Source organism: Lepus europaeus, chromosome 7 (genome assembly GCF_033115175.1).
Source record: "Lepus europaeus isolate LE1 chromosome 7, mLepTim1.pri, whole genome shotgun sequence".
Lineage (NCBI taxonomy): Eukaryota > Metazoa > Chordata > Mammalia > Lagomorpha > Leporidae > Lepus > Lepus europaeus.
In genome coordinates, this window is record NC_084833.1 from 124,508,273 (window position 1) to 124,536,134 (window position 27,862).

The 27,862-nt window shown below is 42.0% G+C and overlaps 1 protein-coding gene across 1 annotated transcript in view; it reads left to right on the plus strand.

The window, feature by feature from the left end:
- Window positions 1–27,862, plus strand: part of LOC133763991 (beta-galactosidase-1-like protein 3) — a 91,336-nt gene that overhangs the window by 28,840 nt on the left and 34,634 nt on the right. The window contains exons 4-9 of the mRNA XM_062197656.1: window positions 15,506–15,574; window positions 16,188–16,283; window positions 17,910–18,018; window positions 20,100–20,192; window positions 20,973–21,054; window positions 22,129–22,193. Coding sequence (XP_062053640.1) covers window positions 15,506–15,574; window positions 16,188–16,283; window positions 17,910–18,018; window positions 20,100–20,192; window positions 20,973–21,054; window positions 22,129–22,193 — 514 coding nt within the window. The remainder of the gene's footprint in view (window positions 1–15,505; window positions 15,575–16,187; window positions 16,284–17,909; window positions 18,019–20,099; window positions 20,193–20,972; window positions 21,055–22,128; window positions 22,194–27,862) is intronic.

Sequence of the window (27,862 nt, forward strand, 5' to 3'; positions counted from 1 at the left end):
ATAGAAGGGGCTTGATAATAATCTGGTGGGCTTTAGGCCTTGTAAGTTAAGAGGCCCAGACCTATCTATCTCTTCACATGGGGTATATTCTAAGGGAGGTGTGAACCTCCTAGGGGAAGGCACTCTGTTGACTTTCATTACTTGGCTGGCCTGGGAGGAGAGCTGGCCAGGTAAAGGCAGGTGGCAACTCTAACAAGAAATTTACAGTTCTGCCTGCAATGTTGCTGACCCTACTTGACCACACCCTCAGCTGCAGTGGTCACTTTGGAAGTTGGGCTGAGTGAAGGGCTTTTCAGCTTGGAGCCAATAAGATCTGTGGCTCTGACCTGGGCATCCTTCGACTCCAGGGCAGGTCCTTTTCCAGTGATCCAACTCTTGGCAGAGCTGCCAGGGCTCTTCACAAGCTGACTTCTGCTGAAGCCCAGGCTTACCTCATTGAAAGCCACTGCAGTGGACTGGCCTGTTGGGTCTCCTTGAGGGCAGATCACTGTATAGATCAGCCACTAATAGGCCTGCCACCCATTGCTTCTGATGCCTAGCTTTCTTTTCCTCCTGGTTTGTGTTAAAGCAGACCAGAGGATGCAAGTCAAGGGAGTGCCCGTGTCCCATCTCTAATCTTCGGTGGCCTGAACTACAAGTCTATAGTCACAGGCATGTTCTGTAGTGGTTTTTCTAAGGTAGACAATGCCCATGAGGAAAATTATATTCTCACTTTAAAACTTTCTTTCCCTTTGGTCTGAAAGGGAGGTTTTTTCTACTTACTGTATACTTTGCTGATGGCGAAGTGAATCTAGCTATGAGATTATTATTTAAGTTCTTATTTTGGCTATGCTATTACAGAAAAATGTTAGCCATCTCTTTTATAAGGTCTAAAGATTAAATTGTGCGTCCTACAGATTCCTTCATAATAGATTTAGTTTCCTATCTTGAAGAGAATAGAGAAATGAAAGAACAAGTTGGGCTTAGAATAGAGAAATGAGGGAGCAAGTCCTAGATCGCTTGCTGACAATAGCAATATCACATGAATACTTAGCAAACAGTTTCAACCATTAGATAACAACTTAAGAAAACATTTACCAGAAGGTCCAATGCCTTCTATAAATTTTAAGAATCATGTATTTGAAAACACCTCTTAAATATCTAACATGGTGTATTTTGTTTAACCAGCAAACTTAAGCACAACCATATAAAATGTTTTTAGTTTCTTTCTACCTACAAGTTTAAAACATATGATACATAGATTCAGGTCACTCAAATTAAAATGTATCTTTGATTAATTTTAGCCGCTTAAATTTATGGACAATCTTATCTATAAGCCATTTAAAATAAGACTCTTAATAAAATTTCCCCATGTGGACATACAATATGTACACACATTTAACATAGCATAATAGACCAATATAGCGTTTTTAATAATAGCTTTTAAAATCTTTAACTCTTTTTGTAGATTGCCAATTGATTTGAATTGCTTTTTTAGTAACCTCAGTTAACCATACTTTCTCTCAGTTGGTACTGTTAATACATTATTGCCTTCATCTGTTTACAGAGCCATCCCAAAATACTGAATACAATGGAAGTGGCTGGAAAAAGTCCATAGGAACCCATAGGAGGACAGCTACACACAGAACCAACAACGCTTTAGTTTTATGAGCAGCAAATCATATATAACTGTGGATGACAAAAGACTTTAAGTCGCCATGTTTAAAATTATAAACTCATAGACCAAATTTGATCTTGTTACTAGGTGATTATTCAAATCTTTGAAAATAAGCACATATTTACATAACCCATAGCTCTTAATAAAAATTCAGCTGTTTTTGAACAATTAGAATTTAACAGACATCAAGAGAACACAATAGATTACTTTAACACATTGCTTTAACAGAGCATCAGAGTTTAATTCTATGTCAAAGATAAATTGAGCTTCCTGTGATCTTTTGCTGTGAGGTTTCCTTCCTTTACCTTCTTTCATATTGGTGACCATGTTTCTGTGTTTCTGTGTGTAACACATCTTTAAGCATCTTTTGCAGGGCAGGATGAGTGGCAACAAATTCTTTCAGTTTCTGTTTGCTATGAAAAGTCTTAATTTCACCTTCATTCACAAATGAGAGCTTTGAAGGATATAGTATTCTGGGCTGGCAGTTGTTCTCTCTTAGTACCTGGGCTATGTCTCGCCATTCCCTTCTAGCTTGTAGGGTTTCTGATGAGAAGTCTGCTGTGAGTCTAATTGGAGATCCTCTGAGAGTAATTTGACGTTTCTCTCTTGCACCTTTTAGGATCTTTTCTTTGTGTTTCACTGTGGTGAGTTTGATTACAGCATGTCGTGGTGAGGATCTCTTTTGGTCATGTTTATTAGGGGTTCTATAAGCTTCCTGTACTAAGATGCCTCTGTCCTTCTCCAAACCTGGGAAATTTTCTGCTAGTATCTCACTGAAAATGCCTTCTAATCCTTTCTCCCTCTCCATGCCTTCAGGAACTCCTAGAACTCGAATGTTGGGTTTTTTAATAGTATCCTGTAGATTCCTGACAATATTTTTTAGATTTCTGATTTCTTCTTCTTTTCTTTGGTTTGCCTGTTTCCTTTCCTGTTCTCTGTCTTCTAAGTCTGATATTCTCTCTTCTGCTTCGCCCATTCTGTTTTTAAGGCTCTCTAATGTGTTTGTCATTTGATCTATTGAATTCTTCATTTCATTATGATTTCTCGTCACTATCAGAGTTTCTTGTTCCACTAGTTGTTTCATTTCATTTTGATTCCTCCTTAATATTTCATTTTCACGAGAGAGATTTTCTATCTTGTCCATGAAGGATTTCTGTAGTTCAAGAATTTGTTTTTGAGAAGTTCTTAATGTTCTTAGCAATTTTTTGAGATCCGCTTCTTGCATTTCTTCGATCTCATCATCTTCATAATCTTGAATTGGGGTGTCATTTTCATTTGGGGGCGTCATAGTGTCTTCCTTGTTCTTGTTAGCTTGGTTTTTGCGTTTGTTGTTTGGCATGTTGGAGATATTTGGTTTCTTCACTGTGGTGTTTTTTCTTGTTACACTATGGCTCTATATTAAGTGGACTGTCTGCTTTTGGTGGAGCCTTAGAGGCTTGAGATGAGTGTGGACTGAGAGCTGTGTTTGGTCCTCAGGGCTGAGGGTGTGTCAAAGATGACACTCCCAGGTTAGGCGTGGTAAATCTCTCTTTCTTTTTTTGATTCAAAAGGGAAGTAATTCCGCACAGCTGAACGTAATTGGAGGTAGTAATTAGCAGGCAAATGATATACCCACAGGAGCCAGAGATCGGAAGCTCTTTCCCAAGGACCACACAGGGAATCTCTGCTGCCCTCAGTGTGGGCTCCAATTCTCCTGCAGTCTCCCACTGGGTTGCCAAGTTAGATGCTAATCTCCAGTTATTTCACCCCTCCCCCCAGAGTCAGGTTTTTCTGCTAGGCTCAGGGCCGGTGTAGACCTGAGGTCGCCCTGCTTATGAAGTATGTCCAAAATGGCGCCTGCTCTTTGTCTTGCTCGCCTTTGAGAGGTGAGCGGAGAGAGAGAGACTCGTGTCCGTATCGGTCACTTTTTTTTTTTCCTCTCTCTCTTCTAGTTAGCCTGGTGAACTTTTCCCCACGGAGTTTCAAGCCTCGTTCCCTCTAGCCTCCTCTTTCCGCTTGCCCGCTGGTGTCTCGGGCTATGGAGGTTCGGCTCACCTCGCGTTCCAGCGCTGGTGCGTTGAGTCTGCAGCTGCTGTCCCGAACTTGGGCTCCCACGCTCTCCACGCAGGTCCACTGTGAATCACTAGTTCCGGAAGAGTTTCCTCTGCTGTTTCTTCCCCTACTCTTCCTTGACCCTGCAGTATCTCCACTTATATTAACGTGTGTCTTGACGAACTATCAATGTGCTTCCTTCCTATTCCGCCATCTTGCCGCTCTCCCTGCATCTAACTCTTTCTTATGCTGATTTCACTGGTTTGTGTAAATTACCAACGGTGAAATAGCTGAGTCATATAGTACATCCATTTGCAGAGTTCTCTCTTTCTTTCTTTTTTTTTTTTGAACAGCCAGAGTTAGACAGTGAGAGAGGGAGACAGAGAGAGAGACAGAGAGAGAGACAGAGAGAAAGGTCTTCCTTCTGTTGGTTCTCCTCCCCAAATGGCTGCTACAGCCGGCACACTGTGCTGATCCAAAGCCAGGAGCCAGGTGCTTCCTCCTGGTCTCCCATGAAGGTGCAGGGCCCAAACACTTGGGCCACCCTCCACTGCCTTCCTGGGCCACAGCAGAGAGCTGGACTGGAAGAGGAGCAACCGGGACAGAACCAGCGCCCGAACCGGGACTAGAACCCGGGGTGCCGGCGCCTCAGGCAGAGGATTAGCCAAGTGAGCTGCAGTGCCGGCCATTTGCAGATTTCTGAGGATTCTCCATACTGTCTTCCACAATGGCTGTGCTGATTTGCATTCCCACCCACCTTTTCCCCAACGTTCTGACCAACATTTGCTCTTTTTAAATTTCTGCATGACAGCCATTCTAACTGAGGTGGGACGAAACCTCATTGTGGTTTTGATTTGCAATTCCTTGGTAGCTATTGATCCTTAGCATTTTTTTCATGTGTATGTTGGCTATTTGAATGTCATCTTTTGAAAAATACCTGTTAAATTCCTTTTCCCATTTCTTAACTGTATTGTTTGCTTTGTTGTTGTTGAATTTCTTGAGCTCTTTAGATACCCTGGGTATCAAACCTTTATCAGTAGGATAGTTTGCAAATAATTTCTCCCACTCTGTTGGTTTCCTCTTCATTTTGTTGAGTGTTTCATTTGAACTGCAGAAGTATCTCAGCTTGATTTAATCATATTTGCCTATTTTTTCTTTGATTGCTGTGCTTCTGGGGTGTTTTCAAAGAAGTCTTTGCCTATGCAAATATCTTGCAGAGTGTTCTGAATGCTGTTCTGTTGTAATTTGATAGTATCAGATCATAGATATAGATCCTTAAAATGGGTAATTTAAGGTTCTTGTTTCATACTTCTGCATGCAGAGAATCAGTTTTCCCAGGACCATTTGGGGGAAGAGACTATTCTTTCTTCAGGGATTGATTGTAGCTTCTTTGACAAAGATTAGTTGGTTGTAGATGTGTGGATGGATTTCTGTAGTTTCTATTCCGCTTCATTGGTCTACTGTCTATTTTTGAGCTGATGCCAGACTGCTTTGATTATAACTGCTCTGTAGTGTATCTTGAAATCTGGTATTGTAATGCCTCTGGCTCTTTTGTTGCTATTTACAATTGCTTTATCTATTTGGGGTCCCTTGTGATTCCATATGAGAATTTTAGCAATGCTTTTTCTAGATCTGAGAAGAATGTCATTGTTATTTTTATTAGGATCACATTGAATCTGTTAATTGCTTTTGGTAGTGTGGATCTTTTGATGATATTAATTCTACCAATTCACAAATATGGAATTTTGTCCATTTTTTGCATCTTCTCCTATTTCTTTAATGTTTTTCAATTTTCATCATAGAGATCATTTACTGAGTTGGTTAAATTTATCCCTAGGTATTTAAATTGTTTTGTAGCTGTTTTGAATGAGACTGAAATTACCAGTTATTTCTCAGCCATGCATTGTCTATGTATACAAAGGCTATTGATTTTTTTGTAATAATTTTTATGTTTTGCAACTTTACTGAACTCTCTTATGAATTCCAAAGGCCTCTTAGTTGATTATTATATTATAATAATTAAATAGTATGCATTACATAATTATATGTAATAAATATGTAATAATTATTATGTATATTTATGGTGATAATTTGAATTCCTCCTTTCAAATTTGTATCCCTTTGATTTTTCTTCTTGCCTAATGTCTACGCCTAAAATTCTAGAACTATATTGTAAAAAAAAGGTGAATGTGGCCGTCCTTGTTTTGTTCTGGATCTTAAGTGGGAATGCATCAGAACATTTTCCCATTTTCCATATGATGCTGTGTGTTTGTCATATATTCCCATGATTGTGTTGAGAATGTTGCTTCTATACCCAATTTGCTTAAGTTTTTCATCATGAAAGGATGTTGTATTTTATAAAATGCTTTTTCTCTGTACCTATTGAAATATTCATATGGTTTATGTTAGTCATTAGTCAATGTGATGTATCACATTTATTGATTTGTGAATGTTGAAGCATCCCTACATATTAGGGATAAAATCTGATGGGTTGTTGGATTAGATTAGTTAATATTTTGTTGAGGGTTTTTGCATCTATATTCATCAGGGATGTTGACCTATAGCTCTCTTTCTCTTTTGTACTTTTTTCTGGTTTAGGAATTAAGGTGATGCTGGCTTAATGGAAAGGGTTTGGGAAGATTCCTTCACTTTCATTTTTTCATCAGTCTGAGAAGAATTGGAATTGGTTATTCTTTAAATGTGTGGTAGAATTCAGCAGTAAGTCATCTGGTCCTAGGCTCTCTCTCTTGGGAAGGTCTTTATAACTGATCAATCTCTGCCTTGGTTTCTGGTCTGTTGTGACTCAATTTTATAGATGGTGTATATCCAGGAATCTGTACATTTCTTTTTTTTAAAAGATTTATTTATTTATTTGAAAGTCAGAGCTACAAAGAGAAGGACAGGCAGAGAGAGAGAGAGAGAGAGAGAGAGAGAGGTCTTCCATCCACTGGTTCACTCCCCAGTTGACCACAATCGCTGGAGCCGTGCCGATCCGAAGCCAGGAGCAAGAAGACTCCTCTGGATCTCCCACATGGGTTAGGGGCCCAAGGTCTTTGGGTCATCTTCCACTGCTCTCCCAGACCATATCAGAGAGCTGAATCAGAAGTGGAGCAGCTGGGACTCAAACTGGTGCCCATATGGGATGCCGGCACTGCAGGCAGTGGCTTTACCTGCTATGCCACAGCGCTGACCCCTCTATACATTTCTTGTAGACTTTCCAATTTGTTGACATATAGCTGTTTATAGTATGTCCTGATATTTCTATCTTATCTGTGGTGTCCGTTGTTACATCTCTTCATCTCTGATTTTATTGATTTGTGTCTTCTCTCTTTTTTCTGGTTAGTTGGACCAATAGTGTATTAATTTTGTTTTTTTTTTTTTAAAGAAAAATAGCTCTTCATTTCACTGATCTTTTTTATTCAAATCTCATTTTTTTTCTTAATTTTAATTATTACTTTCCTCCTCCTAATCTTGGGTTTGTTTTGTTCTTGTTTTTCTACATTATTGAGAGGCATTAATAGCTCATTTATCTAATGCCATTTCTTTATGTAGGTACTAATTGGTACATCTTCCTTTTTAACCCTGCTTTTGTTGTACCCCTAAGTTTGATATATTGTATTAGTCATTTTCCTTCATTTCCAGGAATTACAGATAGACAGAAGGAGAGACAGAGAGAAAGGTCTTGCATCCACTGGTGCACTCCCCAACTGGCCACTACACCTGGAGCTATACCTATCTGAAGCCAGGACCAGGAGCTTCTTCTGGGCCTCCCACATGGGTTCTGAGGCCCAAGCAATTGGGCAATCCACCACTGCTTTCCCTGGCCATAAACAGAGAGCTAGATTGAAAGTGGAGCACCCAGGACTCAAACCAGTGCCCATATGGGATGCTGATGCCACAGGCAGAGGCTTAGCCTACTATGCCACAGTGCTGGCCCCATACACTCAAGGTTATTATTGATAAGTAATGACTTGCCCTGCAATTTAATGTAAATGTTCCTATTGTTTGCTTTGGTTTTCCTTTGCAATTTTACTAAGAGATTTTCTGCCTTCGCACTCTTTAGTAATGATGACTATCTTTCTGTGTTTTTGTGTGTAGTGCATCCTTAGGCCTCATTTGTAAGGCTGGATGAGTGGTGACAAATTCTTTCAATTTATCTTTGTCATGGAAGGTCTTTATTTCACCTCATCCATAAATGAGTGCTTTGTAGGGTACAGTATTCTGGGTTGATTTAATGTTTTCTTTTTAAGCTTAGACCATATCTGTCCATTCTCTCCTGGCCTGTAGGGTTTCTTATGTGAAATCAGCTGCCATTCTAATTAGAGATCCTCTGAAGGTAATCTGATGTTTCTCAAGTGAACATTTTAGAAGCTTTTAAAAAAAGCAGGACACACAGCAGACTCATAGAATGGCAAACGCCAAAACAGCACTCCTGCCTCAGAATCAACCCTTGGGACATTCGGATCTGGCTAAAAGGTCCATGAGAGTCTCACAGGCATGGAAAGCCATGACACGATGGCAAAAAAACAATCTAAATGAAAGACCCTGGTGAACAAGACCCCAGCAGAAGATACAGGCCATCAAGGAGAGAGGCGCCTTTCTCTGAAGGGAGGAAGGAACCTCCACTGTGACACGGCCTTGACTAAACAAGTTCAGAGTCGGTGAACTCAAGGGACTTCCATAGCCTAGACAGCTCATAGCAAGAATCTCGGGTGATTGCTGACGTCACAAATAAGAGTGCCAATTGTTAAATCAACAACGGGAGTCACTGCGTACATGCTCCCCACGTAGGATCTCTGTCCTTAATGTGTTTTACTATGAAACTTAAAAACACTACTAGTCGAACAATACCCTATACCTTGTGTGGTTGTGTGAATGCAGCCTGTTGAAATCCTTGCTTATTTATACTAAGTTGATCTTCAGTATATGAAGGTAATTGAAAATGAAATTCGATAAAGGTCGGGATGGGAGAGGGAGAGGGGAGGGCCACGGGAGGGAGGGAGGTTGGGGGGGGAGCCACAACAATACAAAAGTTGCACTTTGTAAATTCACATTTATGAAATAAAAAATAAAAAATAAAAAAATAATAAAATAAAAAAATGTTTTACTATTGACACTTTGATTGGAATGTGTTGTGGTGAAAATCCTTTCTGGTCATGTCTATTGGGAGTTCTATGAGCATCTTGTACATGGATTTCCCTTTCCTCATTTAAATTGGGTACATTATTTCACTGGATAAGACTTCTAATCCATTCTCTCTTTCCACACCCTCACCAACTCCTATCACCTGTTTGTTGTGTGTTTGTATCCTACAAATCTCAAACACTGTTTTAAATTTTTCTTATTTCTTGTTATTCATAATTTTTTTTGTTCTGACTGAGTTGTTTCCAAGGATTTGTCTTTTAGCTCAGATATTCTCCTTCTGCCTCACCATGTCTGTTGTGAAGGCTTTCTATTGTATTTTTTAGTTAATATATTGATTTCTTTTTTTCTAATATTTCAGTTTGATTTCTCCTCATAATCTCTATCTCGTGGGAACATTTATCATTCATGTCATTTATCAATTTCCTTAACTCATTATTTTGCTTCTCATTGTTTTTGAGTATTCCTATGATCATTCTTTGGAATTCATTTTTAGGCTTTTCATTAATTCTTCATCTTCACTCCAAAATTGAGTTATTTGGTTCTGTTAAGGGAGTCATATTGTCTTTGTTGTTCTTTTCTCTTGTATTTATGTGTTCATTTTTTTAAAGATTTATTTTATTTATTTGAAAGACAGAGTTACAGAGAGAGAGAGAGGTAGAGACAGAGAGAGGTCTTCTATCCACTGGTTCACTCCCCAGATGGCTGCAACAGCTGGAGCTGAGCAGATCTGAAGTCAGGAGCCAGGAGCTTCTTCCAGGTCTCCCAAGTGGGTGCAGGGGCCCAAGGACCTGGGCCATTTTCCACTGCTTTCCCAGGTCATAGAAGAGAGCTAGATCAGAAGAAGAGCAGCCAGGACTAGAACCAGCACCCATATGGGATGCCAGGCCTTTAACCCACTGTGCCACAGCACCAGCCCCTCTGTGTTTGTTTTTACACTTGTGTAAGCACTTTTGCATTTCCTTACTCATGGTTTTACCTTTTTCACTATGCCTCTGTGGCTTAATGGAATATCTGGTCTTTCAGTGAATACTCAGATGCATGTGCTGGGTGTGGCCAAGGAGCTCTGGTCTGTGCTCCAGGGTGAGGCGAGTATCCAGGGTGACACCCGAGCTGGGCATGGTTGATCTCTTCTGTTGTCAGCAGGGGGAGGGTATGATCACACCTGTTGGCATAATCACAACCTCACCTCCTCTCTTCCACAGTGATCAATGCCCTGAGTTATCCCGCACTGGTACATTCCCAACCACACTGGTACATGCACTATACTAAGGATGTGTGCAGACCTCAGTGTGAGAATGGAATGGTGTGCAAGGATTCACCTCAGGCAGGGAGTTCTGAGTCTCTAACATTAGACAGAGTGATTGTGCAGAGACCAAGCTACAACCGACACCCTGTGGTGAGATCATGGAATTCCCACAATCACAGTGGCTCAAGGTTCCTACAGTCATGGGGTGCAGAAGATCCCCTCCCAGCCCTTGTCTATAGAGGCTGCCCTTGTCTATAGAGAGAGCAGAGACGTTCCCAAAGTCAGCTGTCTCTGGGTGCTCCACCTTGGCAGTTTGAGCTCTGGTACCTGTGATAGGTTGAAGGGATTGGAGCACCTCACAGTCCTAAGTGGGTGCCCAGCCCCTGCCAAAGTTCCCAGCCAATCAAAGTCTGTGGAAACACTTATTTTTTCCCTCTGGTAAAATCCTGTGATTTGCTCCCATGCAGGAGCTGTCGTAACCTCTACTGTCCTTAAGATGGGACCTTCTCCCCTCCAGTCACCAGGCACCCTTGTTAAGGGATGGGGAGAAAGAAATGTGTTTTGCCTTGACTAGGTTAGATGGGCACCCTGCCCTCTGCTAGGGCTCACTTTTAGTTTTGGAAAGGGTAAGAGGTTGGAGTGGGGTCAAGTTCTATCTTCTGTATCTGAAAATCCAGTTACCCAGCAACTTATTGAAAAGGCTGTCCCTTTTCCATGTTGTTTTTTTGGATTGAATTTTAGAAATTTTTTTAGAAAAAATTTTTTTTGTTTTACTTTTTTTCAACTTTCATTTAATAAATATAAATTTCCGAAGTACAACTTTCAGATTATAGCGGCTTTTCCCCCATAACGTCATTCCCACCTGCAACCATCCCATCTCCCACTCCCTCTCCCATCCCATTCTTTATCAAGATTCATTTCCAATTATCTTTATATACAGAAGATCAATTTAGTATATACTAAGTAAAGATTTCAACAGTTTGCACCCACAAAAACACACAAGTATAAAGTACTGTTTGAGTAGTAGTTTTACTGTTAATTCACATAGTACAACACATTAAGGACAGAGATCCTATACAGGGAGTAAGTGCACAGTGACTCCTGTTGTTGATTTAATAATTAACTCTTATTTATGACATCAGTAATCACCCGAGGCTCTTGACATGAGCTGCCAAGGCTATGGAAGCCACTTGGTTCATCAACTCTGATCTTATTTAGACAAGGCCATAGTCAAAGTGGAAGTTCTCTCCTCCCTTCAGAAGGGTACCTCCTTTTTTGATGGCCCTGTTCTTTCTACTGGGATCTTACTCACAGAGATCTTTCATTTAGGTCATTTTTTTTTCAACAGTGTCTTGGCTTTCCATGCCTGAGAAACTCTCATGGGCTTTTTAGCCAGATCCAAACTCCTTAAGGGCTGATTCCGAGGCCAGAGTGCTGTTTAGGGCATTTGCCATTCTATGAGTCTGCTGTGTATCCCACTTCCCATGTTGGATCGTTCTCTCCTTTCAGTTAGATTTGCAGACACTAGTCTTGTTTATGTGATCCCTTTGACTCTTAATCCTATCTTTTGATCAATTATGAACTTAAACTTAATCACTTTAACAAGTGAGATGCATTGGTACATGCCACCTTGATGGGATTGAATTGGAATCCCCTGGCACGATTCTAGCTCTACCATTAGGGGTAAGTCTGACTGAGCATGTCCCAAATTGTACATCTCCTCCCTCTCTTATTCCCACTCTTATATTTAACAGGGATCACTTTTAAGTTAATTTTAAATGCCTAAAAATAATTCTGTGTTACTTAAAGAGTTTAACCAGTGGTATTAAGTAGAACAAAAAATACTAAAAGGAATAAAATAGTAAGTTGTTCCTTGACAGTCAGGACAAGGGCTGATCAAGTCACTGTTTCTCATAGTATCCATTTCACTTCAACAGGTTTCCTTTTAAGTGCTCAGTTAGTTGTCACCGATCAGGTAGAACATATGATATTTGTCCCTTTGGTATTGGCTTATTTCACTCAGCATGATGTTTTCCAGATTCCTTTATTTTGTTGCAAATGACAAGATTTCATTGTTTTTGACTGCTATATAGTATTCTATAGAGTACATATCCCATAATTTCTTTATCCAGTCTACTGTTGATGCGCATTTGGGTTGGTTCCATGTCTTGGCTATTGTGAATTGAGCTGCAATAAACATTAATGTGCAGATGGCTTTTTTGTTTGCCAATTTAATTTCCTTTGGGTAAATTGCAAGGAGTGGGATGGCTGGGTTGTATGGTAGGGTTATATTCAGGTTTCTGAGGAATCCAGACTGACTTCCATAGTGGCTTTACCAATTTGCATTCTCACCAACAGTGGGTTAGTGTTCCTTTTTCCCTCATCTTCGCCAGCATCTGTTGTTGGTAGATTTCTGTATGTAAGCCATTCTAACCTGGCTGAGGTAAAACCTCATTGCAGTTTTGATTTGCATTTCTCTGATTGCTAGTGATCCTGAACATTTTTTCTTGTGTCTGTTGGCCGTTTGGATTTCCTTTTTTGAAAAATGTTTATTTAGGCCTTTGGGCCCATCTCTTAAGTGGGTTGTTTGTTTTGATGTTGTGGATTTTCTTGATTTCTTTGTAGATTCTGGTTATCAACCCTTTATCTGTTGCATAGTTTGCAAATATTTTTCCCATTCTGTCCATTGCCTCTTCACTTTCCCTACTGTTTCTTTTGCAGTACAGAAACTTCTCAATTTGATGTAATCCCAATTGTTAATTTTGGCTTTGACTGCTGGTGCCTCTGGGGTCTTTTCCAAGAAGTCTTTACCTGTGCCTGTATCTTGCAGGGTTTCTCCAATATTCTATAATAATTCAATGGTGTTGGGCATAGATTTAGATCTTTAATCCATGTTGAGTGGATTTTTGTGTAAGGTGTAAGGTAGGGGTCTTGCTTTGTGCTTCTGCATGTGGAAATCCAGTTTTCCCAGCACCATTTATTGAATAGACTGTCCTTGCTCCAGGAATTGGTTTTAAATCCTTGATGAAATATAAGTTGGCACTGCAGGCGGTGGTTTTACCGGCTATGCCACAGTGCTGGCCCCAATGATATACTTTATTTTCCTTAATTCCCATAAACTTTTGGGGAATATGCCTTATTTATATAAAAAATTTTAAAAAACTAATTTATTTGAGAGTCAGAGAGATAAAGAGAGGAGGAGGAGGAACACACACAAGAGACACACACAAGGAGTGGGATGGCTGGGTTGTATTGTAGGGTTATATTCAGGTTTCTGAGGAATCCAGACTGACTTCCATAGTGGCTTTACCAATTTGCATTCTCACCAACAGTGGGTTAGTGTTCCTTTTTCCCTCATCTTCGCCAGCATCTGTTGTTGGTAGATTTCTGTATGTAAGCCATTCTAACCTGGCTGAGGTAAAACCTCATTGCAGTTTTGATTTGCATTTCTGTGTCAAGAGACACAGAGATCTCCCATATGCTGGTTCACTCCCCCAATCCCATGATGTTCTGGCCTGGGCTAGGTGAGAGCCAGGAGACTAGAATTCAAGTTGGGTCTTCCAAGGGGGTATCAGAGACCATAACTGCTGCCTTGCAGAGTATGCACTAATAGAATGAGAAGAGAGCCAGGAATCAAACCCATACACTCCGATATGGGATGCAGGCAACTCAAGTGGCCTCTTAACCACTTTACTACACACATCTCCATTGATTTGTATTATTTGTATCAATCATCTTCTATTTCAGTTGCCATTACCTTGGGAAAATGGGGTATGTAAAAGAGGATTTTGAAGTTTGTTGAAATGTATTTTGTAATGTAGTATAAGTCAATATTTTATAACCTTTCATTGCAATTTCTCAAGAATGTAAATGCTCCAACTATTGGCCATTAAATTCCTTCTCTATTAGATTCAATCTAATTATGCTCTCCAAACATATATCCTTACATTTCATTTTTGTTATCTTTGTTACTTTCATAAGTATTTTCAGTCTTCCTACGGTGACTGTGAAATCAGTTTGCCTATTACATCTCCTTACCAGAACTTGTGCTCCTGAGTATGGAAGGCCCCACTGCTGTTGATGAGTCACTCTCCTCTTTTCACTTGGTCCCACTTTTTGTACCTACTTGTGAATTTTCTTTTAAAGTATATTTGCCTTAAATTAGTATTATTAGGATGACTTAAACTATCTATACCTTTTATTGCTTTTTTGATCTGCTTTTTTCAGCCATTTTACTGAATTTTTAAAATTTTTTTATTTATTTATTTTTTAGATAACATGTTTTTAAACTTACCTTGTACTCTAAGGTTTTATGGTTTTGCTAAATAAAAAAGTTCAAACATAAAGTGGAGAGATTACAGTCCAGCAGGAAATTAGCCAAGGGCTGTAACTAATATCTTAGAAATCTTGCCTTTTTATTCTTTTTCTTTTTATGAGAGACTGAGAGAAAAGGGCAAGAGAGAGAGAGTCAGATCTTAACAATTTTCAAATGCACAAAACTGCCAGTGCTGGGGCAGGCTGACTCTAAAAGATAAGAACTCAACTGTGTTTCTCATGTAGGTCCAAGGAACCAAGTTCTTGAGTCATTGTGGGAAGCCTCCTTGGGTGCACAATAGCAAGAAGCTGGACTGGATCAGAAGTAGCCAGGACTTAAACCAAAGAGTCCATTCTGGGATGCAGGCATTCCAACTAGGAACTTAACATCTGTGTAAAATGCCTGACCCTGAAGTCACTTGTACATAGCTGCTGGATAAACTTGTTCCTCTATTCCCTCAATAGAGAGTCTAAGTTGTGTTGTGCATATCTAATGTCTGCTGCAAACCAGCTGTTCATTCCTGCTTATGAAAAACTCTTCAAATCAGTTCTGCTATATTGCAGCACATGTGTCTTCAAAAATCTTTGCAGTGCATAAAGATTATTGGAAAAAGGATGATAGAGAAATGATCCTCAAACTCTAATGTCAGGAAAGAACAGTAGGCACATCCCTCTCACCCTACACAATCAGCCTAATATAAGTAGAGAGCAGGCAAGGGCTCATCTTAAATTCCAGTATCCTGTATTGTAGCTCCAGAGTCCTATAGAAACTCTTTATTTGCTCGTAGTTTCATTAATTCTGAGCAGTAATTGTGTGCAAGTGGATCATTTTGTTTTATTTATACCCCTTTCCTTATGTTTTTTGTGGAAGTAATATATAACGAGACAGTGAGTGGGAGAAACTGGAACCATAGGACCACAACTGGGTAAAAGAGCAGGAAACTACGGAAGATTTAACTGTTTTGAGACAGAGGTTTGATTCCACTGGTAATTTCTTCTTATTGCACAGCACAGTGCAATTATCCCTGTTTTTAGGCTGGGCTTGGGGCTGACCTAGCAATGTGAAAATAAGAAATAAGATTCTTAGGCTTCTTCCCTTTTGTGTCTTCCAGCTACATTCCCTGGAACCTCCATGAGCCAGAAAGAGGCAGATTTGAATTTTCTGGGAACCTGGACCTGGAGTACGTGGTGCTGATGATCCTGGGGTTGCAGGAGGAGGCCAAGATGTGGCTACATAGGGCAGATGAGGAACCCTAGCCATGACTTGCCTCTGTGTTGAGAGTCTTGTTCTTGGCACCCAGGATATGATACTCCTCTGCTTTGACCTGTCCCCTCAGATGTGCAGAGCCAGCAGCTTCTGTGGTCCCTTGTGCACTGCAGGCCAGAGGGGCCAACAATCAAGGACCAGTAGGTCTGACCAGCTGCTGCAATGAGCTCCATTCATTTGCAAGGGGACAGTGCTGCCCTCTAAATAGGCAAGGCAGTTGGGGTCAGGATTGGTGCAGTGCGCCCTGCACCACGGCTGATGCCTTTTTCCCTCCAATACCCTCTGGATCTATCAGATGATCATCTATCAGATGATCCTGAGGCTGGGAACTAGTGGGAACCTAGCTATCAGGGCCTCTGGCCTCTGAATTGGGGTAGGGATGCGTTACACTGCTGGGGATGTGGTTGAGCTTTCCCTCACCTGTTTACTTGATAGGATGGGGAAGATGCAGGCAGCCCAGGTGATGTGTGCAGGCTCCCTCCTGACTTGGACTCATGCCCAGTGCTGAGGGGGTTTTACCTCCACAGGGCCTTTGTGCTGATGGCTGGGGAGATGGGGCTGTGGGTGATTCTGCGTGCAGGTCCCTACATCTGTGCTGAGGTCGACCTTGGTGGCTTGCCCAGGTAAGCTCGGTTCTGACACCAGAGTTGATGTTTAGTAAACCATCTTGCTTTACTTAAAGAAAAATTTCAACCTAGTAATAATAACAACCTTCACTGACCAACTGCATGTGTCTAGCATTGAGTCATGGGGAACAGGTGCATCTGCATGCCTGCAGTCCACAGCTGTGGCAAGGGGAAGGGGCCTCTGTTATCCCCATTGCATGGAACAGGAGTGGAGACGGCTGTCCTGGTTCCTGAGCCTGTGGCCTTGCCAGGGTGTGAGGGGAGGAGGAGGCCTATCCTTGTCTCTCTCCACAGGCAGGTGTTATGTACACCTCTACTGTTTTCACGCTGTGAGAAGAAAGGGAATGGAAGCTTTTGGGTCTGCACAGAAGGCTCTGATCCCTCTGGTCTTTCCCTTAAGTTGTTGCAGTGTCTCCACCACCTGAGACTCAGCCCACTCCCTTCCTTCTAACTACCCAAGGTTTTTTTTTTTTATTTTTGACAGGCAGAGTGGACAGTGTGAGAGAGAGAGACAGAGAGAAAGGTCTTCCTTTTACCGTTGGTTCACCCTCCAATGGCCGCCGCGGCCGGCGCACTGTGGCCGGCGCACTGCGCTGATCCGATGGCAGGAGCCAAGTGCTTCTCCTGGTCTCCCATGGGGTGCAGGGCCCAAGCACTTGGGCCATCCTCCACTGCACTCCCTGGCCACAGCAGAGAGCTGGCCTGGAAGAGGGACAACCGGGACAGAATCCGGCGCCCCGACCGGGACTAGAACCCGGTGTGCCGGCGCTGCTAGGCGGAGGATTAGCCTATTGAGCCATGGCGCCGGCCCACTACCCAAGTTTTGTTTGCTCATTTTTCATGTTGGCTCTCAATGCAGACACGTGAGGTATAGGTGATTATTTGAAAATCCTGTTCTCTCCCTTATGCCATCTGACAGGATTCCTGTTTTTTCCTCTGGTTGTGCCTCCAGATGAGCATTTGTCTTTCTCAGATTCACAGGAAATATTTGCTTTTCTCATGATGGGATCCTTCTCTCATCCAGCTCAGGAGATTGAAAAGCCTGGGCCTGAGGAAGGTGGAATTTTAGGGAAGTGGGAAGTGACTATTCCCTGTTCTGTTCAGCTGGGGACCTGGCACCACCCAGTGACCAGGAGAGAAGGGATTTATGAGCTTGTAGCTCCCACCCAGAAACTGAAGTCTTAGGTCTTTGTAGAAATGTGACCCTGCTTTCCAAGGAACAGATGCTGCGGTCATGAAAAATGTTCTTGGAGTGCTGAAAAGCGTGGGGAAGAGCAGTTAGTGTGTGAGAGAGAAAACGCTCGTATATATGGGAGTCTAGGCATGCTCAAGCCCTCAGGCTGGTTAAGGGGATCTGAACACTTTCCTGAGCTGTAAGGTGCCTCACAGATGGAGGTAATGCTTTCATGTAGATTCTGAAAGTCTGGAAGCAGTCCAAGAGGCCCCCTTTGTGCAGATCCTTGGAGGGCTTTTGGGCACAGCAAGACTCGATGTGAGCTGGATGCACAGAGGTGATAACTGATGAAGGGTCTCTGAGAAAGGCCTGGGATCACGCTTTGTGACCCCAGCCACTTGTAACCTGCCTTTCTGTCTCTACACTGAGCCTGGCCCTCCCAACTGCAGCTGGCTACTGCAGGACTCCAAGTCCCGAATGAGGACGACAGACAAAGGCTTTGTTGAAGCAGTGGACAGGTATTTTGATCATCTGGTTCCCAGAATGGCTCCTCTCCAGGTAAGGCCCAGGAGATGTTTTCTTCATTCTCTCACTGCAGGGAACTAATTTGTTCCAGCCCAACCACTGACTCAGCCACATCCAGTGCGTATGAAACATGAAGCTGACGTTCCTGACCTTTAGATTCTGCACGATCAGCTTAAGGACAGAAGTTTTGACTTGACTGTGGGTTTTCCTCATGGCTTCTGGAAAGACTCACATTGTGCAGGACAGGAACTGCACCAAGTGTTGTTCCGGGTGTCAGCGTATGCCTGATACTCACAAATGCCCTGCTGTGTATCTGACCTGTCTGCTCTGATGCCACTTTCATTGTTTTACAGTTAATGCAAGCGCTCAGTAAATATACTCAGAAGGCAGCAAAGAGTGATAGTGAAAATCAAGTCTCCCTTCCCTCCTGAAAAAATTCACATTGTTGTCTGTGCAGAGGACACACAATTTGTTTAGATTCTGCTTCATTGTGCAGGGAATTTCCTATACATATAGAATCAAATCATAGATCTAAAGGAACAGACGTTACACTTAGGATGATAATGACTACAGTGGTTCAGGCCTAGGCTGTTCCTGTGAGATGATGGATAAATATTTTCCAAAACCAGATAGATCCAGGGCATGTCTTCTAGAAGTCAATCAGAAGGTTGGTCAGGTATTATCCAGGCCAAGCTTTTGGTCCTGTGTCTTCATGGGAGAGAATAGATGGAAGGAGATGGAATGGGGTATGTGAAAACCAGAAAACAGTATGCTTGAGGCAGTGTGAGTAGGAAAAGACTCCAAATTCGGCTTGTAAAGGAACTCTTCAGACTCACATGTGCCCCCCTCTGCCCACCCCAGAGCCCAGTCCTTTTACCTGAAATAGCACATATCCTCCGTGATTGGCATCTTATCTGTAGGCAATGGGATCCATGAGACTCTGCATTGGGAGTTACTGTCAAGAGCTCACTCTACTGTCAGTGTCCAGAGGCTACAAGGAGAAGGAAATTCACTGACAATGGGTAAACACTGAGTGACTAAGCACTGAACAGTGCTTTAACTTGAGCACAACTCCTCAGTGGTGATGGATGAAGTGGCAAGGTAGGCTAGAGGCTTTGCCAACATGGCTTGGGGAGTGATTACAAAGTGAGAGCACAGAACATCCATGAAACGTACCTGGTGACCTTTGTAGGAAGAAACATACCTGGTGACTTTTGTAGGAAGAGGTAGCGAGAGTGAGCAATCCATTACTGCTGGGGTATTTTCTCCAGACCGCTACCCTATGATGTGAATGAAGATCTTGAATAAGTGCCCTTGATGATAGAGGTCACTCAAACGGAAGGAGAGATTAAAGGCTCAGAAGGTAGAGGAGCTGCACCACAGACATGCTCAGACATGCTCCTAAGCTGGTGGTGGAAGCATTCGGACCCAGCACACAGGGATTATATCACACTGAGAGAGAAAGCAGGGAGAAGGTATGACTCTTTCTGATCACATGGTATTTCAATCCATGTTCTTTGGCTATGATGAAATTCCTGAAGTTGAGAAGTTGATAGAGAATGGCAGATTATTTGTCTCTCGGTAATGGAGATGTTCTTGAGCATGGTACCAGCATCTGCTAAGCACCTTGTGATGAACTTCTTGCTGCTGTGTAACCTGGTGGGAAACATCACATGATGAGACATTAGTGCTACCATTGAAACTATTAATGCTGGCCACTACATGACTTCCACCAATCCTAATTCACTCCCTATCCTCAATCTCCAAATCTGCTACCATTGGACTTGGAATCTGTTTCCAACACAGGAAATTTGGAATATGAGTTAAACTTTTGCAGAGGGCAAGAAGGAGGTGAGTTGTGGGTTTAAGAGTTCATATTCAAGTGATTACTTAATATGAGAAACAGAAGGAGCCTGTGGAAACTCTTATCTCTATAACACAAGAGACAGCAGGACTTTTGCTGCAGCTTGAGTGTCTAGGAGCTGAGTGGTCAGATCCTCAGGGAATTTGGCTCCATGTGCCCACAATACCTGTTACCTTCTCCAGCAAACTCAGACACTGAAACTTTCAATTCTGGTAGCCCAATATTTCAACCCCATGCATTTGTTTCTCAGTACCACCAGGGAGGTCCTGTCATTGCATTCCAAGTGGAGAATGAATATGGTGCATTTAATATGGACAAATACTACATGCCCTATCTCCAAGAGGTAAGAACATTTGGTGTGTCTCTACATTTACATGCCTTCTTCCTCAATCTGTCTCTTTTGAGTACCTATTTCTGTTTTCTTTCCTGCACTGATAGCGGCAATGTCTGTGATAAGAATATTTAACTTGCATTCAATTCCTCCATGAATTTACAAAATCATTAGGACAATCAGTATATACTTAACGCTATAATGAGAGAGCATGGTATGAAATATTATTCCTTTTTTTGGCTAATCATTATGATCAAGAGTTCTCATTGAAATCGGAGGTTGGTGAATGTACATTTATGGTAAATAGTGATCTGTGACTTGATGATGTTTGCTGCTAGTTTGCTTCTTTGGGGTCTGTATAATCCTTTTGCTCCTCTGTACAGGTGCAGGTGCATCTCAGACTAGGGAATAACTACAGTCCTGCCTGTTGTTCTGTGTAATGTTTCAGGCCCCTCCCTGTCCCTGAATTCCTGTATTGAAGGGCTGAAGAGGTTCCAGTCTTGAATGGAGCCCTGATCAGGGTGCTGAGCAGGATGAGGAGTTGTGATCTGGCCTGACCCCTCAGATTCTGCCCTCTCACGTTAGTTCTGTACACAAAAGGACTTGAGTTAAAGACCTGGATAAAATAGGGTGGTGGTGCTCACCAGATTGGCAAGGAAGAGGTGGAAGGCACAATGTAGGGCTCCATGGAGGTGCTGGCTTCTGCCTGACAGCTGTGCCTTCTGGAATTGGACAAAGTCTGTGAGGAATTGCTCTCCTAAATGGGACTCATTTTATTCAATTTCACCGCAGGCTCTGTTGAAAAGAGGGATTGTGGAGCTGCTTTTGACCTCTGATGTCCTGAATGAGCTGCCGACAGGCTACATCAAAGGAGGTACAAGTTTAGATCTACGTGAAAGGAGAACTAAGATTCTCACTCAGATGATGTAAACTTTGAACAATCCGAGTGACTGTTCTATGCCTCTCTTTTCTATGCACATTTAATTGGATCAAAAATACTTGTATTACAGCAAGTGAGGAACAGTGGGCAGAGCTTAGCATCCTGGCCATCCCCACCAACATGGGGAACCATAGAAGATGGTGAGAAAGTAACCCAACTTGAGCTATGAGCCTACACCCTGAGATTCAGTGTAGACACTTAGTGAACCCTTAAGAATGAAGTAGCAGGAAAATTCAGGACAGAATCTCCAAGTGTTAATAGTAAGAAAAATGGGCCGGCGCCACGGCTCACTAGGCTAATCCTCTGCCTTGCGGCGCCGGCACACCGGGTTCTAGTCCCGGTCGGAGCACCGATCCTGTCCCGGTTGCCCCTCTTCCAGGCCAGCTCTCTGCTGTGGCCAGGGAGTGCAGTGGAGGATGGCCCAAGTCCTTGGGCCCTGCACCCCATGGGAGACCAGGAGAAGCACCTGGCTCCTGCCATCGGATCAGCGCGGTGCGCCGGCCGCAGTGCGCCTACCGCGGCGGCCATTGGAGGGTGAACCAACGGCAAAAGGAAGACCTTTCTGTCTGTCTCTCTCTCACTGTCCACTCTGCCTGTCAAAAAAATAAAAAAAAAAGTAAGAAAAATGACTAAATACCAGTAGGCAGATGGGTCCAGTCATGTAATGTTTAACACAGTACCATCTGCTGCAGTAGAATGCTATTCTTGCCTCTTTTAATGTGTTTCCCATATTATAGTGGTACCCTGAAAAGTGAACTGAACCTCGGCCTGTAAAACCTGCATAAAATACTAAGAGTGAAGTAGCTGAGGTTGCACTGGTACACAAAATATCTTTTGCATAAAGTGTCCTAGCAAGTGTTTGATGTGGAGAAAGTCACTATGGCTACGAGCAGTGTCGCACTATCCATACGGCTCAGCATACTCCTGCTCTATGTGTAGAAGGGGCTTCCATCTCTTCCTTGATGGCACCTGTCACAGTGTCTCAGTAGATATTTCTTCTCTTTACAGTATTGGCGGCCATAAATACGAGAAAATATCATAAGGCTATTCCTAAAGGGCTGTATAGAGTGCAGGTAAGATGTCTTAGAGATGGAGAGTTGCACCCTTCTCCTTCCACAATTCCATAGCCAGTGCATCTGGTGTCAAGAATGGGCTTGATAGTGCCCTAGGCCATTTCAGGTATGTTTGCTTTTTTTATGTGGAAAAAGAGGAAGAACTCCTGCCCTGTCATTTCTGCTTATGGATCACATTGTGGAAATGGTTGAGAGTAGACTGAAGGATTAAAGATGTACAACATTATCAGAGAGTCATAAACAGAAGATGTTCTCTTTCCTCTGTGTGAACAGAGCTCAGAAATGGACGCCTTGGCCAGTGCCGCGGCTCACTATGCTAATCATCTGCCTGCAGTGCCGGCACCCCAGGTTCTAGTCCCGGTTGAGGCACCGGTACTGTCCCGATTGCTCCCCTTCCAGTCCAGCTCTCTGCTGTGGCCAGGGAGGGCAGTCGAGGATGGCCCAGGTCCTTGGGCCCTGCACCCACAGGGGAGACCAGGAGGAAGCACCTGGCTCCTGGCTTCGGATTGGTGCAACAAGGCCAGCCATAGCGGCCACTTGGGGGGGTGAACCAATGGAAGAAGGAAGACCTTTCTCTCTGCCTCTCTGTCTCACTGTCCACTCTGCCTGTCAAAAAAATAAAAATAAAAATAAAAAAGAAGCAAAATTTTTAAAAAAGAAATAAATGGACACCTTGTGTCACGTATGAAAGATAAATATCTTTCTTGGGTTGTATTGTTTTCATCTGGACTCTGAAAATCATGAGAATGGGTGGGTATTTCTTAGTAATTTAATTACAAAGAGGAATTGAATTGAGCAGCTTCTACTTTTCTCTCTGTGTATGTCCCCTTTGACAGTTTCAATGGACTAAGCATAGAGAGCATATCTTGTCCACACTGCATAGCCAGGTGCCACTCTTCAGTATCAAATGTTGATCGTAGTCCTCTCTGCTTCACCGGCTTTCCTAGCTTCCCTGGGGTCTGCCATAGCATCCAACTCCGCTGACAAGTCCTGATCGTCCTGTTGTGACTGGATCCTTCTCTGCATTCCCAGTGTCAGTCCATACTCAAACAGGAAGCTTTCTTTCCATTCCTGTCACATGCAGAGACCTCATTTGGCCAAAGCTTCCCACATTTCTCATTGCATTGTGTTTCTCCTACTCCTCTATAAGTTTTTAACAAAGATAAAATGAAACTTTCTTTGTTTTCTTATGTATTTCTGCACATTTTCCAACTTAGTAACTAGAAGTACCCAGAAATGTTTGTGCTATGCATTCATTAAATCTTCCTTTTATCTTTTTTTTTCTGTTGTTACTTGCTTTTAACATCTTCATTGAAATTAAGTTTTTCATTTTTAAACATTTATTTTTCTTTTCTTTTTAAAATATTATTTAAGGTATACAAGTTTCATGTGTTTCATAGATACAAACTTTGGAACATAATGATACTTCCTACCCTACCTTCTCTCTGCCCTATGTACCAACTCTTCCTCCTCCCTTTCCTAATCCTACTCTTAGTTTTTTTGTTAATACACTTTTTAAACAGATTTATTTATTTATTTGAAAGGAAGGGTTACAGAGAGGCAGAGGCAGACACAGAGAGAGGTGTCTTTCATTACTGGTTCATTCCCCAGATGGCCGCAATGGCCAGAGATATGCTGATCTGAAGCCAGGAGCTTGTTCTTCTGGGTCTCCCACGTGGGTGCAGGGGCCCAAGGACTTGGGCCATCTTCTACTGCTTTCTCAGGCCATAGTAGAGAGCTGGATCGGAAGTGGAGTAGCCAGTACTCGAACCATAATCCAAATACGATGCTGGCACTGCAGACAGTGGCTATTACCTGCTATACCATGACACCGCACTCCCCTCTTCTTAATTTTCACTTCTTTTTTTCTTCTTTTCTTTCTTTCTTTCTTTCGCAGGCAGAGTTAGACAGTGAGAGAGAGAGAGAGAGAGAGAGACAGAGAGAAAGGTCTTCCTTCCATTGGTTCACCCCCAAAATGGGCACTGCAGCTGGCGCGCTGCACTGATCCGAAGCCAGGAGCCAGGGGCTCCCTCCTGGTCTCCCATGTGGGTGCAGGGCCCAAACACTTGGGCCATCCTCCACTGCCTTCCAGGACCACAGCAGAGATCTGAACTGGAAGAGGAGCAACCAGGACTAGAATCTGACGTCCATATAAGATGCCAGTGCTGCAGGCGGAGGATTAACCAAGTGAGCCATGACACCAGCCACAAAGATCTATTTTCAGTATACTTTATGCTGATAAGGTTAATCCTACACTAAGTAAAGAGTTCAACAAATAGTATGAAGAAAAAACACTTGTTCCTCAACGAAAGAGACAACAGCTGTAAACCATCATTGAATCTCAAAATGTCCATTTTACTCCAATACACTGCGCTTTAGGTACTCTATTAGTTACCCCAGATCAGGGAACACATGATATCTATCTTTTGAGACTGTCTTATTTTTACTAAATATAATTGTTTTCAGTTGTATCTGTTTTGTTGCAAAAGAAAGTATTACATATTTTTTACAGCTTGGTAGTACTCCATAGTGTGTGTGTGTGCACGTGTGTGTGTATAACCCATAATTTATCCAATCATCAGTCATCAATTGATAGAAATCTTGGTTCATTTCATATCTTATCTACTGTGAATTGAGCTGCTATAAACATACAGATAATGCTTTCAAATGTTAATTTCTTTTCATTTGGATAAATTCCTAGGAGTGAGATTGCTGGGGCAAATGGTAGGTCTATGTGCATTTTCTAAGGTATCTCCATATTCTCTTCCACAGTGGCTGTACCAGTTTGCATTCCCACCAACAGAGGATTAGGGTACCTTTTCCCTCACATCCTTAAACAACATTTTTTGTTTGTTTATTTCTGTATGAGAGTCATTCTAACTAGAACGAGGTGAAACTTCATTGTGGTTTTGATTTACATGGCCCTCATGGCTAGGGATCCTCAACATTTTTTCAAGTGTCTATTGGCCATTTGAATTTCCTCTCTTGAAAAATGCCTGTTCAAGTCCTTTGCCCATTTCTTAACTGGATTGTTTGTTTTGTTATTGTTGAGTTTTATGAGCTCATTATAGATTCTAGATATGTATCTGTTATCAGTTTCATAGTTTGTAAATATTTTTTCTCATTCTGTTGGTTGCCTCTTCACTTTGTTGAGTAGATCCTTTGCAGTGCAGAAGCTTCTCATCTTGGTATAATCCCATTTGTTTATTTTGGTTTTGATTGCATGTGCTCCTAGGGTCTTATCCAAGAAGTCTTTGCCTATTGCCAATAGCTTGCAGAGTATCCCCTTTGTTCTCTAGTAATTTGATGGTATGAGGTCATAGATTTAGGTCTTTGATTCATTTGAGTGGGTTTTTGTGTAAGGTGTAAGGTAGGGGTCTAGTTTGATACTTCTGCACTGGGAGATTCAGTTTTCCCAGCACCATTTATTGTAGAGACTTTCCTTTCTCCAGGGATTGATTTTAGCTACTTTACCAAAAATAAGTTGGTTGTAGATGCAAATGGATTAATTTCAGGAGTTCCTATTCTGTTCCATTTTTCTGCAGTTCTTACCAGGCTGTTTTGAGGACAACTGGCCTGTAGTATGTCTTGAAATTGATATTTTGATGCCTCCAGTGTTGTGATGTTGTAAAGAGTGCTTTATCTTTCAGGGCCTTTTGGGCTTCCATATGATTTTAACATCATTTTTTTAGATCTGAGAAGAATATTGTTGATATTTTGATTGGTATCACATTGATTCTTTTTTTTTAAATTAAACTTTTATTTAATGAATATAAATTTCCAAAGTACAGCTTATGGGTTACAATGGCTTAAAATGCTTTGTGTAGTATGTATATTTGGTGATATTATTTCTTACAATCCATGAACATGGAATTTTTTATTTTTATGTATTCTTCTATTTATTTCTTTAATGCTTTTTAAATTTTCATTATAGAGATCTTTGACAATTTTAGTTAAATTTATTCCAATGCACTTAATTTTTTGTAGCTATTAGGAATAGGATTGGTCTTGGAAATTCTTTCTCAATCATGACATTGCCTATTGATTTTTGTGTGTTAATTTTATATCCTTCCACTTTCCCAAATGCTAATTTCTATTTATATCACTTTGTGTAGATTACACATATAGATGAGACCATGCAGTATTTTTCTATCCAGGCCTGGTTTATTTCTTTTTTGTTGTTGTTGTTTAACTTTTATTTAATGAATATAAATTTCCAATTTACAGCTTATGGATTACAATGGCTTCCCCCTCCCATAACTTCTCTCCCACCCGCAACCCTCCCCTCCCCCACTCCCGCTCCCCTTCCTCAACAGTTTGCACCGACATAGAAACACAAAGTGAAACATACTGTTCGAGTACTAGTTATAGCATTAAATAACAATGTACAGCACATTAAGGACAGAGATCCCACATGAGGAGCAAGTGCACAGTGGCTCCTGTTGTTGACCCAACAAATTGACACTCTAGTTTATGGCGCCAGTAACCATCCTAGGCTGTCGTCATGAGTTGCCAAGGCTATGGAAGCCTTACAAGTTTGCCGACTCTGATCATATTTAGACAAGGTCATAAAAGACAGAGTGAGGATAGTAACCAATGATCCTAAGAGTGGCATTTACCAGGTTTGAACAATTATACAGCATTAAGTGGGGAAGAGGACCATCAGTACACACAGGTTGGGAGTAGAGCCATTGGAGGTAGAGTAGAGGTTATGATTACAAAGGAATGAGGCCCAAGTGTGCTAGACAGGGTCTAGAACAATGCACAGAGTCATTATTAGAGGAGCTAAGAAAGGTGTTGTCTAAGCTACAAGTAATTTTTCTGATTGAGAAGCAAATAGAACCTGATAAAAGGGGCTTGATAATAATCTGTTGGGCTTTAGGCCTTGTAAGTTAAGAGGCCCAGACCTATCTATCTCTTCACGTGGGGTACATCCTAAGGGAGGTGTGAACCTCCTAGGGGAAGGCACTCTGTTGACTTTCATTACTTGGCTGGCCTGGGAGGGGAGCTGGCCAGGTAAAGGCAGGGGGCATCTCTAACAAGAAATTTACAGTTCTGCCTGCAATGTTGCTGACCCTACTTGACCATCCCCTCAGCTGCAGTGGTCACTTTGGAAGTTGAGCTGAGTGAAGGGCTTTTCAGCTTAGAGCCAATAAGATCTGTGGCCTGACCTGGCCATCTTCTAATCCAGGGCAGGTCTATTTCCAGTGATCCAACTATTGGCAGAGCTGCCAGGGCTCTTCACAAGTTGACTTCTGCTGAAGCCCAGGCTTACCACATTGAAAGCCACTGCAGTGGACTGGCCTGTTGGGTCTCCTTGAGGGCAGATCACTGTACAGATCAGCCATTAATAGGCCTGCCACCCATTGCTTCTGATGCCTAGCTTTCTTTTCCTCCTGGTTTGTGTTAAAGCAGACCAGAGGATGCAAGTCAAGGGAGTGCCCAAGTCCCATCTCTAATCTTTGGTGGCCTGAACTACAAGTCTATAGTCACAGGCATGTTCTGTAGTAGTTTTTCTAAGGTAGACAATGCCCATGAGGAAAATTATATTCTCACTTAAAAACTTGCTTTCCCTTTGGTCTGAAAGGGAGGTGTTTTTTTGTTTTTTTTGTTTTTTTTTTTTTTTTTACTTACTGATTACTTCACTGATAGCGAAGTAAATCTAGCTA